Genomic DNA, 18,081 nt, shown 5'->3' with positions numbered 1-18,081 from the left:
AGTTCTCAGCTGTACCCATATCACCTTTGCAAAAACTGGCCAGGTATTAGATCATAGAACCCTCACAAATGCAGAGAAGCAGAAATACTAAATCCGTCTTTAATAGGCCATGATGCAATAAAATTGTATTCAATACAAGGCTGTTGAGGAAATGATTAAGCAATTGGAGACTAAAGAACTTAGTTCTAAGAACTGGTAGGTCAAATAATAAGTTATTGAAACAATAGATAATTTCATTAAAGACAATGGCAACAATGAGAAAGCATCAAAATTTTAGGGATGCAGTTGGAGCATCTCTTAGGGGCAGATTTATATCTTGAACCATTTTAATCTATAAAAGAAAGAACAAATCAGTGAATTGGGTATGCATTAAAAACCAGAAAACCCAACAAACTAAAACAATCCAATTAAATGTCAAAACAGAAAATTTGAAAATTAAAGATTAACAAAGTTGAGACACAAATTAATTTAGAAGTTGTTTTGAAAAAAAAAACAATGAAATTTATAAGCCCTTAGCTAGCAGTTAAAGAAAGAAAAGAGAGAAAATTCAAATTGACAGTATAAAAATGAAAAAAGACAACAAATGAAGAAAAAACAAAGGAAATCAGTAGAAATTATTTCATCCAGTTCTATGTCAATAAAACCTACAAACCTAAATAAAATGGATAGTTACCAAAATTCACAATGCTCAGATGAACATGACAAGAAATGAATAACTCAGTCTCAGAATTTTTTTTAAAAAATGAACAAGCATAACCAAGTTCTCAAATGGGAGGAAAAACCATAACCAGATAGATTTACAAGCAAATCCTATCGAATATTAAAGAACAATTAATTTCCAATATCACACAAACTATTTGTAAAACTGGAAAAGAGTCTCACTAAATTTTCTTCTATGATGAAAATAGAGTCCTGATACCTGAATCAGAGTGAGTCAAAATAGACAAAGAAAAATATGGACCATTATCCCTAATCAACATTGATGCAAAATTTTAAATAAAATATCAGCAACATCTCACAAAGATCATATGCTATTCAAAGTTGGATTATACCAGGAATAGAGAACAAGTTTAATATAAGGGAAATTATCTATATAATATACAAATTACTAATAACAAAAATCATATGATTTTATCAATGGAAGTAGAAAAAGTTTTTGACAATATATAACACCCATTTCTGTTAAAGACACTGGAAAGCATAGGAATAAATAGACCTTTCTTTAATATTATAAGTAGTATAATTATATGTAAGTAGGCTAAGGTAGGGACTTTTCCAATAAGATCAGAGGTAAAGAAAGTACGCACATTGGCACCACAGCTATTTGATATAGTACCAGTTAGTCAAACAATTAGCATTTATTAAGCATCTACTAAGTGCCAGATACTGTACTAAGTGCTAAAAATGCTAGAAATGCTAGCTATAGCAATAAGACAAGAAAAAGAAATTGAAGGAATAAGTATAAGCAAAGAGGAAACAAAATATTTGGTTTTTGCAAATAATAGACAGTTTACTTAAAGAACCCTAGAAAGTCAAGTAAAAAAATCAATTGAACAATAATTTCAGAACATAAAATACATCCATATAAATCATCAGCATTTCTGCATATTACCAACAAAACCCAGGAAAAAATAGGAAGAGAAACTCCATGTTAAATAACCACAAAATGTATAAAACACTTGGGATTTCTTTCTGCCAAGATACCCATGAACTCTATAAATTACAGTTACAAGACATTCCTTACACAAACACACAGAGCCAAACAAGTAGAGAAATATTAACTGCTCACGGGTAGACCAAGCCAATAACATTAAAATGATAAATTTTATCCTCCCAAATTAATTTACTCATTTGGTACCATACCAATAAAACAAGCAAAGAATTATTTTAGAGAGCTAGAAAATTGAGATTCATCTGAAGAAACAAAAGGTCAAGAATCACAAGGAAAATCATAAAAAAAAAAAAAAGCAAGGCGTCGGGGGTGGGGGGAAGGGTTGGCGCCTAGCAGGACCAGATCTTGAACCACAGCACAAAGTAGGACTAATTGGAATGATTTGCTACTGGATTAGAAACAAGTTGATCAGTGAAACAGATTAGGTACACAGCACACAAAAGCAAAGGAGTGAGGCAGCCTAAGATCTCAGCTCCTAGGGGAGAGACTTACTATTCAACAAAAACCACTGGTAAGTTGTAAAGCAGCTGGCAGAAACAAAGAATGGACCAGCATCTTACACTGTACACCAAGATGAGCTCCAGTGCACATGAGCTAAACATACAGGGTGACGTGAGGTCATAAACAAGTTAGAGCAGCAAAGAAGACCTTCTTGTCATATCAATGCATGGGGGAAAGTTTAGAGACAAAGAAAGGGCAGAGACAACCATGAAAGAGAAAATGGACAATTCTGATTAGATAAAATGTAAAAAGTTTTTACACAAACAAAACCAAAATAGCTGAAATTAGAAGGGAGACAGATAATTGGGGAAAAGTCTGCGCATTTCTCTAATAAAAGTCTCATTTCCCAGATATATAAGGAACTGATTCAAATTTATAAGAATGAAAATCATTCCCCAATTGACAAATTGCCGAAAGATATTAATGGGCAGTTTCTAAGGAAGAAATGCAAGCTATCAATAGCCATATTTTTAAAAAATGCTTCAAATCACTAGTAATTAGAGAAAGGCAAATTAAAGCAACTCCAAGGTTCTACCTCAAACCCACCAAATTGGCAGTTGACAAAAAAAAAAAGGAGAATGACAAAAGCTGGAGAGCCTGTGGGAAAACAGGCGTACTGCTGCACTGATGGTGGATCTGCAGACTGGTTCAGCCATTCTGGAAAGCAGTTTGGGACAATGATCCCAAAGCTTCTCAACTTTGACCCAGTGACTATGTCTATGCCCCAAAGAGATCAGAGAAAGCTTGGTTTGGTGCGGGGTAGGGTGGTGGGACCAATGCTACCTACCCTCCAACTACTCTGGGTGACCCCGGCTCCCCTCAGCACTGGCTGCTGAGAGCCCCCACCTACCAAAGTAGAAGCCTTCATGCTTGTGCTTGGGGTTAAAGAATAAACCCTTGGCGTGGGCATTGACATCAGCTCCCTTCTCGATCAGGGCCTCGGTGATGGCCACCTGTCTGCGCTCAATGGCGATGTTCAAGGCCGTCTGTCCTACAACAAACCAGGGCAGACCCATCAGGGGTGAGGGGCAAGGACAGCACAGGCCTGGGCATCCCCAGAATGTTCTCACTTCCCAGTTTCTGGGGTCTGAGGTCCTTGGAGATCCATCCCCTGGACAATGTCAACCCCTCATTTTGCCAAGGAGAGGATGGGAACCAGAGGGGGAAGGAGACTTTCTCCGATGTACAGCTAGTAAGGAGTAGAGGTGGGAGTTGGCCCTGGCTCCTTTAGCTCCCAGCCTGGCTCCCAGTCACAGCCCCAATACTTGGGCCCACCATATCACTGTTTCAGGCCTCAGTTTCCCTATCAGACAGATGGTTCCAACAGAACTTGTTCTGGGGTGGGGGTGACAGGTGCCAGGGTGACAGGTGCCAGGGTGTCAGGGGCATCCTGGGGGGCACCATGGTTCCCTCATGCCCACCCAGGACCCCAACAGGGAAGAGACCCAGCACCCCACCTCTGTAGGCCTCCTCTGTGTACTCTGCATTGACGAATCTCTCCAATATGTCATTTTCTTCGGCAAAGGCAAGCAGGGTCCTCACAATTTCCTCGGTGTTGGGGTTAATGTTCAGCAGGGCCTTCATGAGACACGTCTTCCCAGTGTCAGAGGCTGTGAGTTTGTGCATCAGGTAGTCTGTGAAACAGACATGCCAGTGAGGAAAGGTCCTGGCCACAGCACCAGGCCTCTCATCCCATCTCACGCTGCTGAGTGCTGAGACTGCGCCAGACCCAAGGGCTCCCCCTGAGTGCCTGTGCAGGCATCTCCCCGTGCCAGAAGCCTACTGGATTCCCAGCCACGGTTACAGAAAGTGGGGGGTCCAGGTTCTCTGGGCTTTGGTCTTAGGACCCAGTGAGGACAGGGGTAAGGGGAAGGGCTGCATCCCAGTATGGGCACAGGACCTGGATCAAACAGGATATACAGGAGGCACTCAATAAATGTTTAGGGAATGGATGAATGAATGAATGAACTCATGTCTTCTTCTTCCACTGCCAGAGAATGGAAGCTCCCTAAGGGCAAGCACAGAGCCATTCCTGTCTTTGTACATCCAGAGTGTAGCACAGTGCCTCACACACAGAAGGTGCTTAATAATGTTTGTTGGACTGGGGGGGGGGACTTTTTATAGCCCTGCCCCAGCCCACCCCCCACCCCATAGACCCTGCAGAGTAGAGGGGAAGGGAGGGAGGGAGGGAGGAGGGGCACAGGGAGGGAGGGAGAGGGGAGGCTCAAGGGAGGCTAGCACTGACCTAGCGGGTCCATGGTCCGGCGCCTCCTGGACAGCTCCCTGAGCTCGCCAAGAAGTCCGCTCAGCTCCTCCATGCTGCCCTCTGCTGCCGCTGCAAAGATGCGTTTTTTCAGCCTCTTTCTGTTTTTCTTCTGCTCCTCTTTGGCCAGACTGACACTGAGGGCACAGGAATGAATGAACAGAGCAGCCCTAAGTCAGACGCGTGGCCCAAGGGCCGCCCTCCTCTAGGCTTCTGCCTGGCCCTACAGCTGACCTGGGTAGGAGGGAGGGCACACTGAGAATCTCATCCTGGGCCCTGTAGGCAAGTAAAACATACTGCCCCCCCATCCCTCTCCCTGCCCCCTTACCCCCCACCCGAATCCACCTCAGAGTCCTGTCTCAGAGCCTAATTCCACAGGGTTCACCGTTGACCTCCAAAGGCTTGTTTCTCCCTACACTCTGATCCCCTTGGAAGGGATACCCTCAGTCCCCACAGCTCAGTGACGGGAAGGAGGGATCTCTGGCGAGGGCCACCTTGCAGGCTGGCAGGGCTCATCAGTCACCTTGGCTGCAGCTTCAAAATGGACGGGCGCCTTAAGGGCTGGTCCCATCCACTCTCAGGCCTAGAGAGGGAAGTCACCTGCCCAAGGCAACCGAGGGGCTGAGCCACAGTGCCAGGGCTAGCGCCCGGGGCTTCCGATATCTAGTACTGGGCTCTTTCCACTCCTTGGCTGCCGTCTGCTAGTGACGAGGAGGTTTGATTCACTGGCCCAGGACCTGGGGGCTGAGGATGTGAGGAGGGGAGGCCGGCACATGGAGGACAAATGTCAGCAAGATGGCGCTTTACTGAGGGCTGGCCCTGCACCAAAGACCTGGGCAGCTCCAGTGTGCATCTGTGAGTGTTGTGGATGTCAGACAACATGTCGTTTAGACCCCTCACTTTACAGAAGAGGAAACTGAGGCCCAGGAGGGAGGGGACTTGCTAGTGAGTGGCAGAGCTGGGACCAGAACCCAGGTCTCCAGCTTCTCGGTCCAGGGCCCTGCCCAAGGTACCTGCCCTACCTCGGGGCCACGGTCCTGGGGGCTTCCTTTGTGAAGCCCTTCCTGTGACCAGGCCCTGGATTCCAGCCAGCAGCTCCCTGCTTTGGAAGGGAGAGTTACCCCAAGAACTGGGCCGGCCTCACTTACCACGGGCTGTTGGGATTGGAGGGGGTCTCAGTGATGTCATCCTGAGGAGACTGGGGAGAGTCCATGTCATCACAGTTCCCAGGGTTGCTGTCAGGGAAGAGAAAGTGGGGAGATGGAGCCTTGAGGTTGGGGGCAGGGCCAGGCCTCCTGGGGAAAGCTGAGGTGGGGGAGGGGAGGGAATCTGCAGCTGCCTGGGCTTCTGGGGCAAAGGGCTGTGCCCCGGGACTGCCCCAGGGAGGGGCGCACCTGAGACCCAGCACCTGAGTCAGAGGCCACCAGGCAGCCTCTCACCAAGAGCGGCCTGCGTCACCTCCTCCCTCTCCTTCCCCCACAGATGCACACACTCCCATGCACACCTACACAGGCATGCACAGTGTAACCCCATGCACGTGCACACATTCATATACCTATACACACGCACACACAGTGTAACCCCATGTGCACACACACACTCATACACACCTTCACATGCATGCACATGTGTAACCCCATGCACATGCATACACCCATACACATGCAGTACTCATGTAACCTCATGCGCATGCACACCTACACATACACATGTGTAACCCACACCTACGCACGCATGCACACATATAACCCCATGCACATACTCACACACATGCACACACACATGTAACCCCCATGCACATGCACATACCCATATACACACATAGACGTGGAGCTCACATGTAACCCTATGCACATGCACACCTACACATGCACACACGTAACCCCATGCACGTACCCACACACATGCATGTACATGTATAACCCCATGCACATGCACACACTCATACACACCTACACATGCACACACACGTGTAACCTCATGCACACGCACACATGCTACCACCTTCTATGGACTCACTTACCATTGGCGGATGTTGGAGTCCATGGGCTTAGGGAAGACAGGAGGAGAAGGTTTGTTGGCGGCCGGGTTGGGTTCGAAGCCTTCAATTTCAAAGAAAGAAATGGGTGCTGCCGGACACAGGAGAGAAGAGGCTCACTTGGCACCCAGAACCAGCCGTCTACACTGCCCCCTCCCGGTTGAGGCTGCCATGCCCACCTGCCTGTCCACTCACAGTCTGGGCTGAGGCACAGGCCCAAGCCTTCTGGGCCAGCCAGAGAAGTGGGACCAGGTCTGAGGCCCCTGTAGGCTTCCTCACAGGCTAGCTGACAGACCGGTTCCAGCGCAGTCCCAGCCCAGGCAGTGTGGACCTTTCCCCAATCCAGAGGCACTGCCCAGAGTCTACTAGAACCACTGGCCTGTAGGGAAAAGCCAAATGATGTCCAGGAAGGTCTGAGTTAACGCTGCTGTGTTGACACTGTCCACTGCCATCTCCTCTGCAGGTTTGCTGGGCTCTCCTCCCACCAGTCAGACAGCTGCTTTGCAATAGCCTGGGTCATGCATAGATGGCCCCATAGGGCTCTGCTCTGAGCCCCCTTCTCTTCTCCCTCACTCAGGGACCTCATGGGCTCCCATGGATTTACTGAGCACCTCTATGCTGATGATTTTCCATCTCCCTCTCCGGCCCCAGATTCTGTCTCCCATCTGCACTGCCTTTCAGACATCTCGGACCAGATGTCCAGTAGACAGCCGAAACAACGCTTGTTATCTGCCCCCCAAACCCTGCTCGCCTCCTCCCTTCCTGTCTCTGTAGATGCTCCCACCCTGAGGCTCCCCGCCTAGGAGTCAGCCTGGACTCCTCACTACCTCTCGCCCCCCCGATCCAATACGGTGCCAAGGTCTGTCCGGGTCTACTTTGAAGCACCTCTCAAATATGCCCCCTTCTCTGCTCTGATGCTGCCCCCTCCTGATGCAGGCCTTCATCCCCTCACACCTGGATTATCATAGTGGCTGCTGGGTGGGGAGGGGGTCTGCCACCTCCAAGTGTCTCCCCACCCAGTCCGTCCTCCATTCCTAATTTGCTGTTCAGTCACGTCTGACTCTCTGTGACCCCCATTTGGGGCTTCTGTGGCAGAGATACTGGAGATCATTTGACAGATGAGGAAACTGAGGCAAACAGGGTGAAGTGACTTGCCCAGGGTCACACAGTGTTAGAGGCCAGACTTGAGCCCAGGTCTTCCTGACTCCAGGCTTGTAGCACCCCCAGCGCCCCCAGGTCACCTCTCCGCTGGATAGACTATGGCTCCCTATCACTTGTAGGATCAGACACAATGCCCCACCACCTTTCTGGTCTCCTCACACCCGACTCCCACACACACACTCGAGGGTCCAGTGACACCGGCCTCCTGCCAATTCTACCTGAGTGTTGCCGGGCAAGGCCACTCACCTTGGTGGACCTCCATAGGAGGGGTTGGACTGAGTGAGCTCCCCTAGATCTGGGATCCTGGCAGGTACAACACTGCATGCAGTTGGCACATAATGAAGGCTTATTGAGTCCAATTGTTTCTGTCCTATCTGTGAGCTAAGTTATTTAGGGTTAAAAGTCTAGAACTTCCACTTTTCCCTAGTGATGGAGGACTTCACAAGGGCTCCCTCCCCCCCCCCGACGCCAGCAGGAGGGGAGATTCTTAGCACAAAGCCTGGCATACAGTCGGTGCCTATGCCATGCTCATTCATTCATTTTCTCAGTGAGACAGGACATGGGGCATGAAGGGGGGGGATGGGGCAGTGGTGTTAATCAGAGGAGGCTCTGGCCTTAGGGGGCCCGGGCCCAAAGCAGGAATGAAGACAGAGGCTGAGGCCCTAGGGGTGAGGATGAACCCGAAAAGATAAGGTGTCCCAGCTTTACTCATGACCAGGACACATCCCCAGCAAAGCAAGTTCCCTGGCCTGCCGGTCCTGGCCCCCTTGGCCCCGGGAACCCCTTTCATGTGTGTGTCCCATCTCCCTTTAGGAAAGCCAGCCTGACACAGCTCCTGCTCCTGGCAGCAGCAGTGGTGGCAGAGCCTGGCACACGGGGAAGGAAGCCCAGGAGGGAGGAGGGAGCCAGGAACCCTTCCCATGCTTCCTGGCATCCTGCCACCCCCTTCCAGGAACCTGCCTGCCTCACCCACAGCACAGTGTGCACACGTGTGAGCAGATGCACACACACACACGTGTGCACACGCAGCAGAGTGGCTCTTGGTCCCACTGCCTGCTCTCCCCCCACCCCACCCACAGCTCCATCCTCTCTGGGGACCCCAAAGGGGGCCAGTCCCAGAGGCAGGCCAGGTGGGGGGCGGCAGCAGAGCCCTCCTTCGGTCTTGTCCTCACAGCTCATGGGCTGGGGGCAGGAAGGGGCCCCTGGGGTTGGGGAGCAGAGCAGGGACAAGCAGGGTCCCCATAGCCAGAGGCAGGGCCCCCAGGGAGCTCAGTTTCCGTTTCTCTGGGATTCTGAGAGGTGGTGAGGAGGCTGGCGGGGGAGCGGGCTTTATCCCCATGAGAAGTGAGGAACCCGCCACGGTCGTATCACCCAGAACTGTCAGAAGGAACTGGCCTTGAGGCCAGGGGACCTGGGTCCAAATCCTGAATCTGGCACTACCCTGGGACCCAAACAAGTCGACTCGCATGCCCAAGCTCATGGAGGTAATCACCAGCAGAGTCAGGATCTGAACCCAAGGCCTCCTTCTCTGAAGCCAGCAATTTTCCACTACATAGGCAATCATAATTCAGAGAGCTGCATGACAGTCTTGACCTGTCAGAAACGAACCATCTTTTGAATTCAGCTTAATGCTTCCAATGATGAACAGAAGGCCGGCCATGAGGCTCTGAAGGCCAGCTGAAGCCAGATGTCAGGAGGTGGTAGCAGACCCCTGCCCTATGCTTTGGGGGCTTCCTCCAGAAACACAGATTGACTCAAGAAATAGAAAAGGCAGGTGGGGGGGTGGCTGAGGCAGGCGGGGAGCAGTGGACTAAATGATGTGGGGAGAAGCAATTCAAGAGAAGGACAGAGCTCAAGACTGGTAGGCATGTGTGCAGAGGGGAGATGTCAATAGGCTGAGAAAGCCGAGCAGCAGAAGGAAAAGAACAGGGCCAGTGAAGGGGAGGCAGGTGGAGGCAGAGCAGAGGACAGAGCCATGCTCAGAGATCTGAGGGATGGGGAAATTTGTGTGGAGAGGAGATCCCAGCATGTCCACCCACCAGTGGCTCAGGTAGCATGGAGACAAAGGTCACGGGAGTCGAAGGACCGAATGAACTGGGAAGCAAGGTGGTCTACTGAGCCGCCATCCTGTCCAGGAAAGCAATGCATCTCCTTTCTCAGTCAAGGTATGTCATGTACCAGTCTGTGGAACTGTCCAAACCTGAGACCTCACTGGGGTGAATGAATGAACAAATGAAAATGCATTTATTGAGTGCCTGCTGTGTGCCAGCTAACTGGCCAGGAGCTAACTGCTAGGGGCACAAATACCAAAGTCAAGGGGCTGCCTGCCCTCCAGGAGCTTCCATCCCAATAGGGAAGGACAGTCCATGTAGGGGTGTAGATGTGAGCTAGAGGTGGAGGGGAGGAGGAAGGAGGCTTGGCAGGAAGAGAGAGCAGACTCACCTTCTGGCTTTACTCTTCCCCTCTGCCCCTTGTGGTCTCCTCCCCTCCCTCTCTCCCCAGCCTCCTATAACCTCCCAGGCAGCTGTCCAGGACAAACTCACTGCCTCCGGATTTTCTGTCGTTGGATAAACTCTGTTGTTTGTGCCTTTTCTTGAATGGAATCCAGAGGGAACTAACTGGGTTTTGTAAGCACAGGTGAGCAGACAGACAACTCATGAGCAAACAGCAGGGATACTCTAGCCCCTGGGAAGCTGGGGCTGCTCTGGAGCATCTGGCCCGTTCTGCGACACTTCTTGGGCCTTTCACATGACAAGAAACAGGAAGGAATGTAGTCTCCCCCTTTGGAACGGAAGCTCCTTGGGGTCCATTTTTTTAAATCACCAACATCCCAAACTTATTTAGACTGCCACTCCCTTTTCAAAAAAAAAAATCATTCAGTGACCCCCTAGAAATCTACTTTCTTTAATCCTTTAATGATTTTTTTTGAAATTTGTGTCATTTCAAAAATACATAAAATATATTTTTTTAAATGATGCATCTTAAATTTAATAATTTATTGTTAATTTGTGGGGGGGGTTTCCTACATTGAAATTATGATGACACAATATTACATCATGTAACTGTATAGGATCATATTATAAATAAGTCATGAAATGCACATATTCCTGTTAATACATGCTGGACTTCCCAACAATGTGCAACATGCTCACCTGCCAACACTTGCTTCTTAAGACCTGTTGGCAGACTTGACTATTCATTGGTTGTAACTTGCATTTTATGTGTTTATTTGAAAAATAATGTGATCTAGGGCAGCTAGGTGGTGCAGTGGATATAGCACTGGCCCTGGAGTCAGGAGGACCTAAGTTCAAATCTGGCCTCAGACATATAACTCTCACTAGCTGTGTGACTCTGAGCAGGTCACTTAACCCCAATTGCCCTCATCAAAAAAAAAATGTAATCACTATGACTTTAACTCTGTTACACAACAAATGAAACATGTAGGAATGGGTTTTTAATTTTTTCTTCTCTTCTCTTCTTTCCTTATGCTTCCACTGCCCCCTTATTTTTATTCAACACCCCTCAATTGTATCTGAGGCTAGTGCACCCCCCAACATTCCAGCACCCCTAGGGGATGGTATTGCCCACTTGGGGAACCTATGGTTCTAACACAGAGTAGGTGCTTAATAAATGCCTACTAGCCATCAAATGATTGATTCTCAAGGCTGGCTGCTCAGGCAAGGACTGCTGCCATTGATGTGATCAGCTCTAGAGAATGAAGGGGGTAGAGAGGAGTGGGGATCACGCAGACAGGGTCAGCCTAAACCATGGGAGGCCACCTACATGTGCTACAAGGATGGATCTCTGCACAATTAGGAGTCTTCATCACCTCCCACAGAATTGAAATTTCATCACCACCTGGGAGTCATTCCTTTGCCTAACAAATTGACCTATCAGGAATAGAACTTGTGGTCTCAAACTCTCCTATGAAGCAGAGTCATCCTCAAAAGTATTAGGACACTATTTGGTATTAGGAGAATCAGGGAGAGCAAGAAGCTATTAAACTCAGTAAATCAGTGTTCGGTAAACTCAAGAGCATCAATTACGTGGGAAAGAGCTACCTGTTTGGTAAGAGCTGCTGGGACAGCTGGAAAGAAGAAATTAGGCTTAGACCAAAAACTTCTGCCAAGTTACTCAAAAATAAGCTGAAAATCACTGTGTGACCTGAATGTAAATGGTCACACCATAAAGAGGTCAGAAGGTAATGAGCTCAGGCACCTTTCATGGCTACAGCTAAGAGTAGAAGTCTTCATCAAACATGGAACAAGTCAAGCCAACGAGCATTTATTAAATACCTACTGTGTGCTTTGGCACTGTATTATGCACTGAGGATACAAAGAAAGGCAAGAGACAGTCCCCTCATCAAGGGACCCCCATCTAATGGTGAAAATAATATACAAACAATTATGTACAAACAAGGCATAGACAGAATAAATTGGGAGTAACCTCAGAGGGAACACACCAGCATTAAGGGGGAATGGGGAAAAGGCTTCTTGCAGAAGGTGAGATTTTAGCTAAAATTGAAGGAAGCCAGGAGGTGGAGATGAGGAGAGTATTCCAGGCATGGGAGACAGCCTGAGGCAACACTCGGAGGCTGGTGTCACTGGATTAAAGAGTACTATTGGAAAGGAAAGTATAAGAAGGCTGGAAAGGGAGGAAGGGGAGGAAAGGCCTTTGGCAACATGAAATGGAAAAGCTTTTGTACAAATAAAATCAATGCAGCTCAGCTAAGAAGGGAAAATAGCAACTGGGAAAATATCTCTAATACAAGACTTATAAGGGAATTAGCACAAACCCAAATGACCAAATGCACTTCTCTAATAGATATTGAACAAACAGTTCTTGGGAGAAGAATTGCAAATTAGTAACCACCCCTACAAAGACTGCTCTAAGTCTCTAGTTAATAAGATAAATGCAAATCCAAACGACTGTGTTTTCACCTCACACTCAACCACTTGGCAAACAGGATGAAAGATGGAAATAGGAAATGTTGGGGGAACTAGAGAAAGACAGACACATGAATAAATTGTTGTTGGAGCTGTGAAATGGTCCAATCCTTCAGGAAGCCACCGGAATTATGCTTTAAAAAGGTGACTCAAGTCCCCACTCTTAGGTTCAGAGAGCTCATCACTAGGTGTGGACCCCAAACAATTCAAAGGCAGGAAGAAGGATCATATGCACAACCAAATATTCACAGAGCACTTTTTGTGATACAAAGAACCTGTGACCAAGCAGATACCTAGCAGTCAGGAAATCTTCACACCAACTGTAGCAAGTGAATATAAAGGCATATTAATTATCTGCTAAAGGAAACAACATGTAGGAGGGATACAAAAAAATGCAGGAAGACTTCTCTGAACCGCGGGGAGTGAAGAAAAATTCAACCAGTGCCCAGTGACCACAATGACAAAGGGAAAGAACCCCAAACCCAAACTAAACACCAAGTTATTAGAACAGCTGAGCTTGGCCTCAGGAAACAATGGGGGAAATGTCCCTCCCTTTTTTGACCAGACCAGGTGTGGCTGGTTGGTTTTTCTGGACTACATTTTTTCTCTCTTTTCTAATCTTTGTTTCAAGGGACAGCTCCCCAGGAAGGGGAGCAGGGAGGGGCATAGTCAGACATGAAGGTGATGGAAGAACAAAAGTTATTAATAAAAGAGTAAGGTAAGGCTCCCTTCCTCTCCTCACACTCTGGCTGCGCCCCTTAGAGAGCACAATGAACAGAGAATGGGAGGATTTCTGTAATAAATTATCTTCTCCATCCAGGGAAGTAGAGCGATCACAGTTAGTCTGTAACATCACATCCCCCATGGGACGGTACCACATGGGGGAAGTCCAAATGACCCTGAGGAAAACAAAGACAGGCAAAGCGCATGGACCAGACCACAGGTGACCTCCATCCATACTGGAGGGGATGCAGATGTGAGAACCCTGGGGACTGAGTCACAAGACATCTGGAGGAAGAGAGGATGCCAAAGGCTTGAAGTAAATTCCACACCTTGCTGTTACCCCCAAAAGCATGACAGAGAAGACCAGGGACGTTCATCCCCTTTCCCTACTTTCCCATCGCCGCGAAATGTTTATGAGATGGCTCTTGGAACATCTTCCAGAGACACGCATGGCTCAACCCTGAAGGGCTTGGTGCTCTGGGATGATACAACAAATTCGGGGAGGGGGGGCCTGGGGTTCCTCCTTCTGCCTTTGACAGCTTGAGTGGAAGAATGTGTCAAAGCCACATCAGAGAGTATTGTCCACTGAAACAGAAAGAGCTGCCTGATCAGATGCTAGGAGGATTGGCTCCATTTTCTGGCCCTTCCTCACTTTCTCTGGAACATGGGTGGCATGGAGCTCTCTCTCCACTGGCTGCCCACACACAGGCTGGCCTAGGTGACCCAAGACCAGATCTCAAAGCCAGCCTGGACGCCTCTTCTGATCTGTGTCTCTTTCCTGAGCAGAGGTGACTGAATAAGCTATCCTGAGTCAGGTGTTTCCAGCCTTGGAGACAACTTTGTGAGCTCAATGGTTGAGAGTTCTTGGGACCCTCAGGTGATGCTGGCCCCACTATGGGAGGTGCCCGGACACCCCTGGAGGGACAAGCGCCGGGTGCAGAGCCAAGACAAAGGAGAGATGCCGACTCAGCCGCCCTTCAAGACGTTTTGTGCTTTGGTGCTGAAAGCTGCAACCTTCTGGGCGAGCATAACAGTGGTTAACCATTTTTTTCTGTGCTTGGGTAAGTCCCTTAGCCAATGAATCCCTGGTAGTATCTTGTGTCCCATGCCTTTCTTTTGTGTGGAGGAAATGAAAAGCCGTCCTATGCCCAATTTTGGCAGCAAGGTGGTGCAGCAGATACAGTGCTGGGTCTGGAGTCAGGAAGACCTGAAGTGTACTGAGTTCAAATCCAGCCTCAGACACTTCCTAGCTCTGCCATCCTTGGCAAGCCACTCAACTGTTTGCTTCAGTTTCCTCATCTGTAAAATGAGCTGGAGAAAGAAATGGCAAACCACTCCAGTATCTCTGCCGAGAAAACACCAAATGGAGTCATGAAGAGTTCGACACAACTGAATGACAACACAAAAATGTACCGTTTATGGGTCTATTCCCACTCTGCACTTTGGGGAAGATCCTAGGCATAAGCCAAATCTAAACATCAAATGATTCCCCCTGGGACCGTGGGGGGAGGAGGAAAAAGAGCCTGACCTGTCCTGAGGCTGGACTCCCCCAGGACTGAATCTAGTGCTCAGGCACCTGGGTCCAGAGCTCAAGGTGTCACCCCACCCCAGGCCCACCGGCAAGCCTGGGGGCATGATGTCAGAGCCATGGAGGAAGTGGCAAGGAGAGGACTCGGGGCTTGTCAGCACTGCCTTCCTGTCCATTTGCCTTCAGGATGGCTGGATGAGCACTTGTGGACAGAGGGTAGGCAGGACTCTTGTGGTGGGCTGAGCTGGGGAATTCCAAAGGCCCCTTTCAACTCCAAGACCTTTGGGGAAGAATCGGGGCCAGGCCAGACAACTCTGTCTCCTGTAGGGATGTCGAGGTGACCCTTGGGTGGTCTGGATTCCACCCTCCACTTTCCCTGGGGCCTGTAACCAAAGTGAATTAGCCGTGGGAAATCCAGTTATGATTGATGGTCAGACCTGGGACTGAGCTTGGCGAGGTCAGCAGGCACCAGGAGAAACAAACAGCCCACAAGAGGAGCCCAGAGATTTCTGAGGCAGGCAGGGAGTTACAGGGGGATAAGTCAAGTCACACACATGTCCCCTGAGAGCTCCAGGACTCTGGGAGACAAGATTGCTGCCCCCAGCCCATGCACTCCTTGGGGCAGTTCTGTGAGCTAGGAAGTAACTCTGTCCTCATTTTACAGAAAAGGAAACTGAGGCCCTGAGGGGTAGACTCACTTGCCTCAAGTTTTAGGTAGGAGGCAGCAGGTTTTTGACTCTATGGTCAGCCTCTCCTGCCCCCGACCTGCCTAGGTCCCACTTTCGTGCTGTGTCCACATGATGGTCAGCTGTCAGAGGTCCATCTAAAGTCCAGCACACTCTGGACTGCCCCTACCTGCTTACACCAAAGCCTGGGCTTTGGCCCATCTGCCCATCCTCATCTCCTGGGTGAGGGTCCTAGCCCCACAAGGAGACAGGGAGCTGCCTGAGCCTTCTCCTCCAGCCTCGTCTGGGGCTGAGCCCTTGGGCCTTAAAGGGAGCCAAGAGGAAAGTCCTACCTCTTCTTTGTGGGCGTGACCTCAGCAGGCCTCCTCTCCAGCGGGCACGTGGGGGCTGTGCTGGGGGCGCTCGTTTTCTTGCCCATCAGTGGGATCATTTCCTTGGGATTCTTGCTCATGTTTCTGTAAGACCAACACACGCCCTGTTAGTGATGTGCCTTTGGAACACGCTTCATCTGCTTTTTCTCTGGTAGCCATGATGCCATGGACATGGGGGACTCCTCTAGCCTTGCCCTTGTATAGGCACATGGCAGGAAGGAAGCCCACCCAAAGGGCTCTGGAGCTCCCAGCCCTAATGGCAGCATGAGGACTGTGGCTAATGCTGAGCCCTGACCCAGCCTCCCCTGAGAAGCGGCCACCAGCGGCCTTGGGGATCCGTCCACTTAAGAGATCACCCCAAGGACCTTGGAGGGTGAGGTGGACAGGGCTCTCCCTGGGGCAGTAGTGTGGGGGAAGGGCCCCTGAGCCACTGAGCCTGAGGCTGGATCAGGGTGGGCCTTGGGATTGACCCCCACCCCACCTTGGGAAGCTGCTGTGGGTCTTGGGGGAGCAGAGGCAGGGGCTGAAGTCAGTGCAAGGCTCTCTTCCTCCTCAGGGGACATATGGATGGTGGGGGAAGGGGCAGTTTCCCTGAGCTCAGTAAGAAACAAGGGAGGCCCGTGCTGCAGAAGGCTAGATCTAGGCAGAGAGTTGGGGGAGTGACCAGATCCTTCTGCTGGGATTCTGGACTCCTCTCTGGTTGGTGTGCCAGCCTGAGGCGCCTGGGTCGTGAGGCCCTGCCATGTGCTGCCTGAGCATCTCGGGCAGGGGCTGGAGCCTGCAAGAGGCCCGGAGCGTGTGTGCTGGAGGTGGAGGTGGGGGATGGGCCAGGAAGGTGGCCTGTGTGTGGAGAGGTTCAAGACTGTCTTCAGGGAACTGAGGGTTAAGGGACAGGACAGAGTCTCAGAGGGAGGTGCCCCAGGCCAGGAAAAGATCCAGCCCTGGTCAGGGCCCATGGAGAGCAGAACCTGCCAGGTAGGGCCACGGGTACCGATGCCCACTTCAATGCCAGCACCAGCCTGGGGAGACCCTGGCCAGCTTCCTCCTTAGCAGAATAATCATGCAATCAGAGATCTTGGGAACGTCAGAACTGGAAGGGAGGAGTCAGAGGAGCAGACAGGCCTAGAGGGGGCAGGACGTCCCCCAGGGTTCATCCAGAGGGTGGGTGGCAGAGACCTCCTAGTTTCCAGTCCGGGCACAGGTTCCAGGCAGAGCTGTGCTGAGCAACCCCAACCCACATCTGCAAGCCCTCCTTCCACATCCTCCCAGTGCTGGAAGGCCCCCGAGGCATAAACGGATCCCAAATCCTCTCTCAGAGGGAGCTGCACAGCACAGGACCCCCCTGGACAGCCCTGGGCTCCCCTGAACGTCCTTGGGAACTTTGTGCTCCATTTCTCAGGCCAACAAGCAGAGGCACCCCAGTGACGGAGCATTCTTCCCGAGGCTGCCGAGGCAGCTCGATGCTCTGAATCCCTGGGTCCTCCCCGTCCGCTCCTGGGAGAGCAGAAGGGGCCAAAGGCTTGGTCTGGGTGACCTGGTAGGCCCATCCCAGGCAGCTGTGCATGGATGTGTGAGCCTCCGTGGCCCTCCTCCACAGAAGGCAGGCTCCCCAAGGTCCCTCGGGGCAGACAGGCGTTCTGAGGAGGCGGCTGGGCCTGGGTGGAAGCCAGAGCCCATCAGCTGCTGAGTCACCCCGACCCAATCCAGAAATCTGACCTAATTGGCTCTGCCTGAGTCGGTGCCCAGGAAGCACCAGGTGCTTGGGAATCCTGGAAGTCATCCCGGGAAAGGCCCCTGTTTTTTCTGCTTCTTTCCCTGCCCTCATCAGGTCCCTGGGCCAGCTGAGGCTCCCCAAGCCGAGGCAGACAGCTCAGCTCCCCGGCTCTGAGACTCTGGCTGCCCAACAGCCCAGCCAATCCCTCCCCAGGCCCTCCGAGACTGGCCTGGCTAGCAAGCTGTCAGGGATTTGACCTGAGGCAGGAATCCCACCCCCCCCACAAAATGAAGCTTAGAGTCAGATCTCAACCAGGCCTGCTGGGATCTGCCCCCCTCACTTCCCTCCCAGGAGGTACCTGGAGCCAACCAAGGAAGACCTCTCCTTTCCTTGACCCCACTGACCCGACTAACCTAGCCATCTCTCCAGCTCCCTCTGGGGAGAGTGCCCAGCCTTAGCCAGTGGGTACTGGAACTAG

The 18,081-nt window shown here is 50.6% G+C and overlaps 1 protein-coding gene across 1 annotated transcript in view; it reads right to left on the bottom strand.

The window, feature by feature from the left end:
* The window catches only part of TRPV3 (transient receptor potential cation channel subfamily V member 3), a 43,849-nt gene extending 27,880 nt beyond the window's left edge, over positions 1-15,969 (bottom strand). Inside the window, 7 exon segments of the mRNA XM_020964736.2 lie at positions 3,024-3,164; positions 3,631-3,807; positions 4,419-4,573; positions 5,585-5,671; positions 6,460-6,548; positions 6,550-6,565; positions 15,851-15,969. Coding sequence (XP_020820395.1) covers positions 3,024-3,164; positions 3,631-3,807; positions 4,419-4,573; positions 5,585-5,671; positions 6,460-6,548; positions 6,550-6,565; positions 15,851-15,969 — 784 coding nt within the window.
* Positions 15,970-18,081: the final 2,112 nt, after the last annotated feature.

Source organism: Phascolarctos cinereus, unplaced genomic scaffold (assembly GCF_003287225.1).
Source record: "Phascolarctos cinereus isolate Bilbo 61053 unplaced genomic scaffold, phaCin_HiC Scaffold_7;HRSCAF=346, whole genome shotgun sequence".
Lineage (NCBI taxonomy): Eukaryota > Metazoa > Chordata > Mammalia > Diprotodontia > Phascolarctidae > Phascolarctos > Phascolarctos cinereus.
The sequence above is the reverse complement of the archived record's forward strand: the minus strand, read 5'-3'. Positions and strand labels throughout refer to the sequence as shown.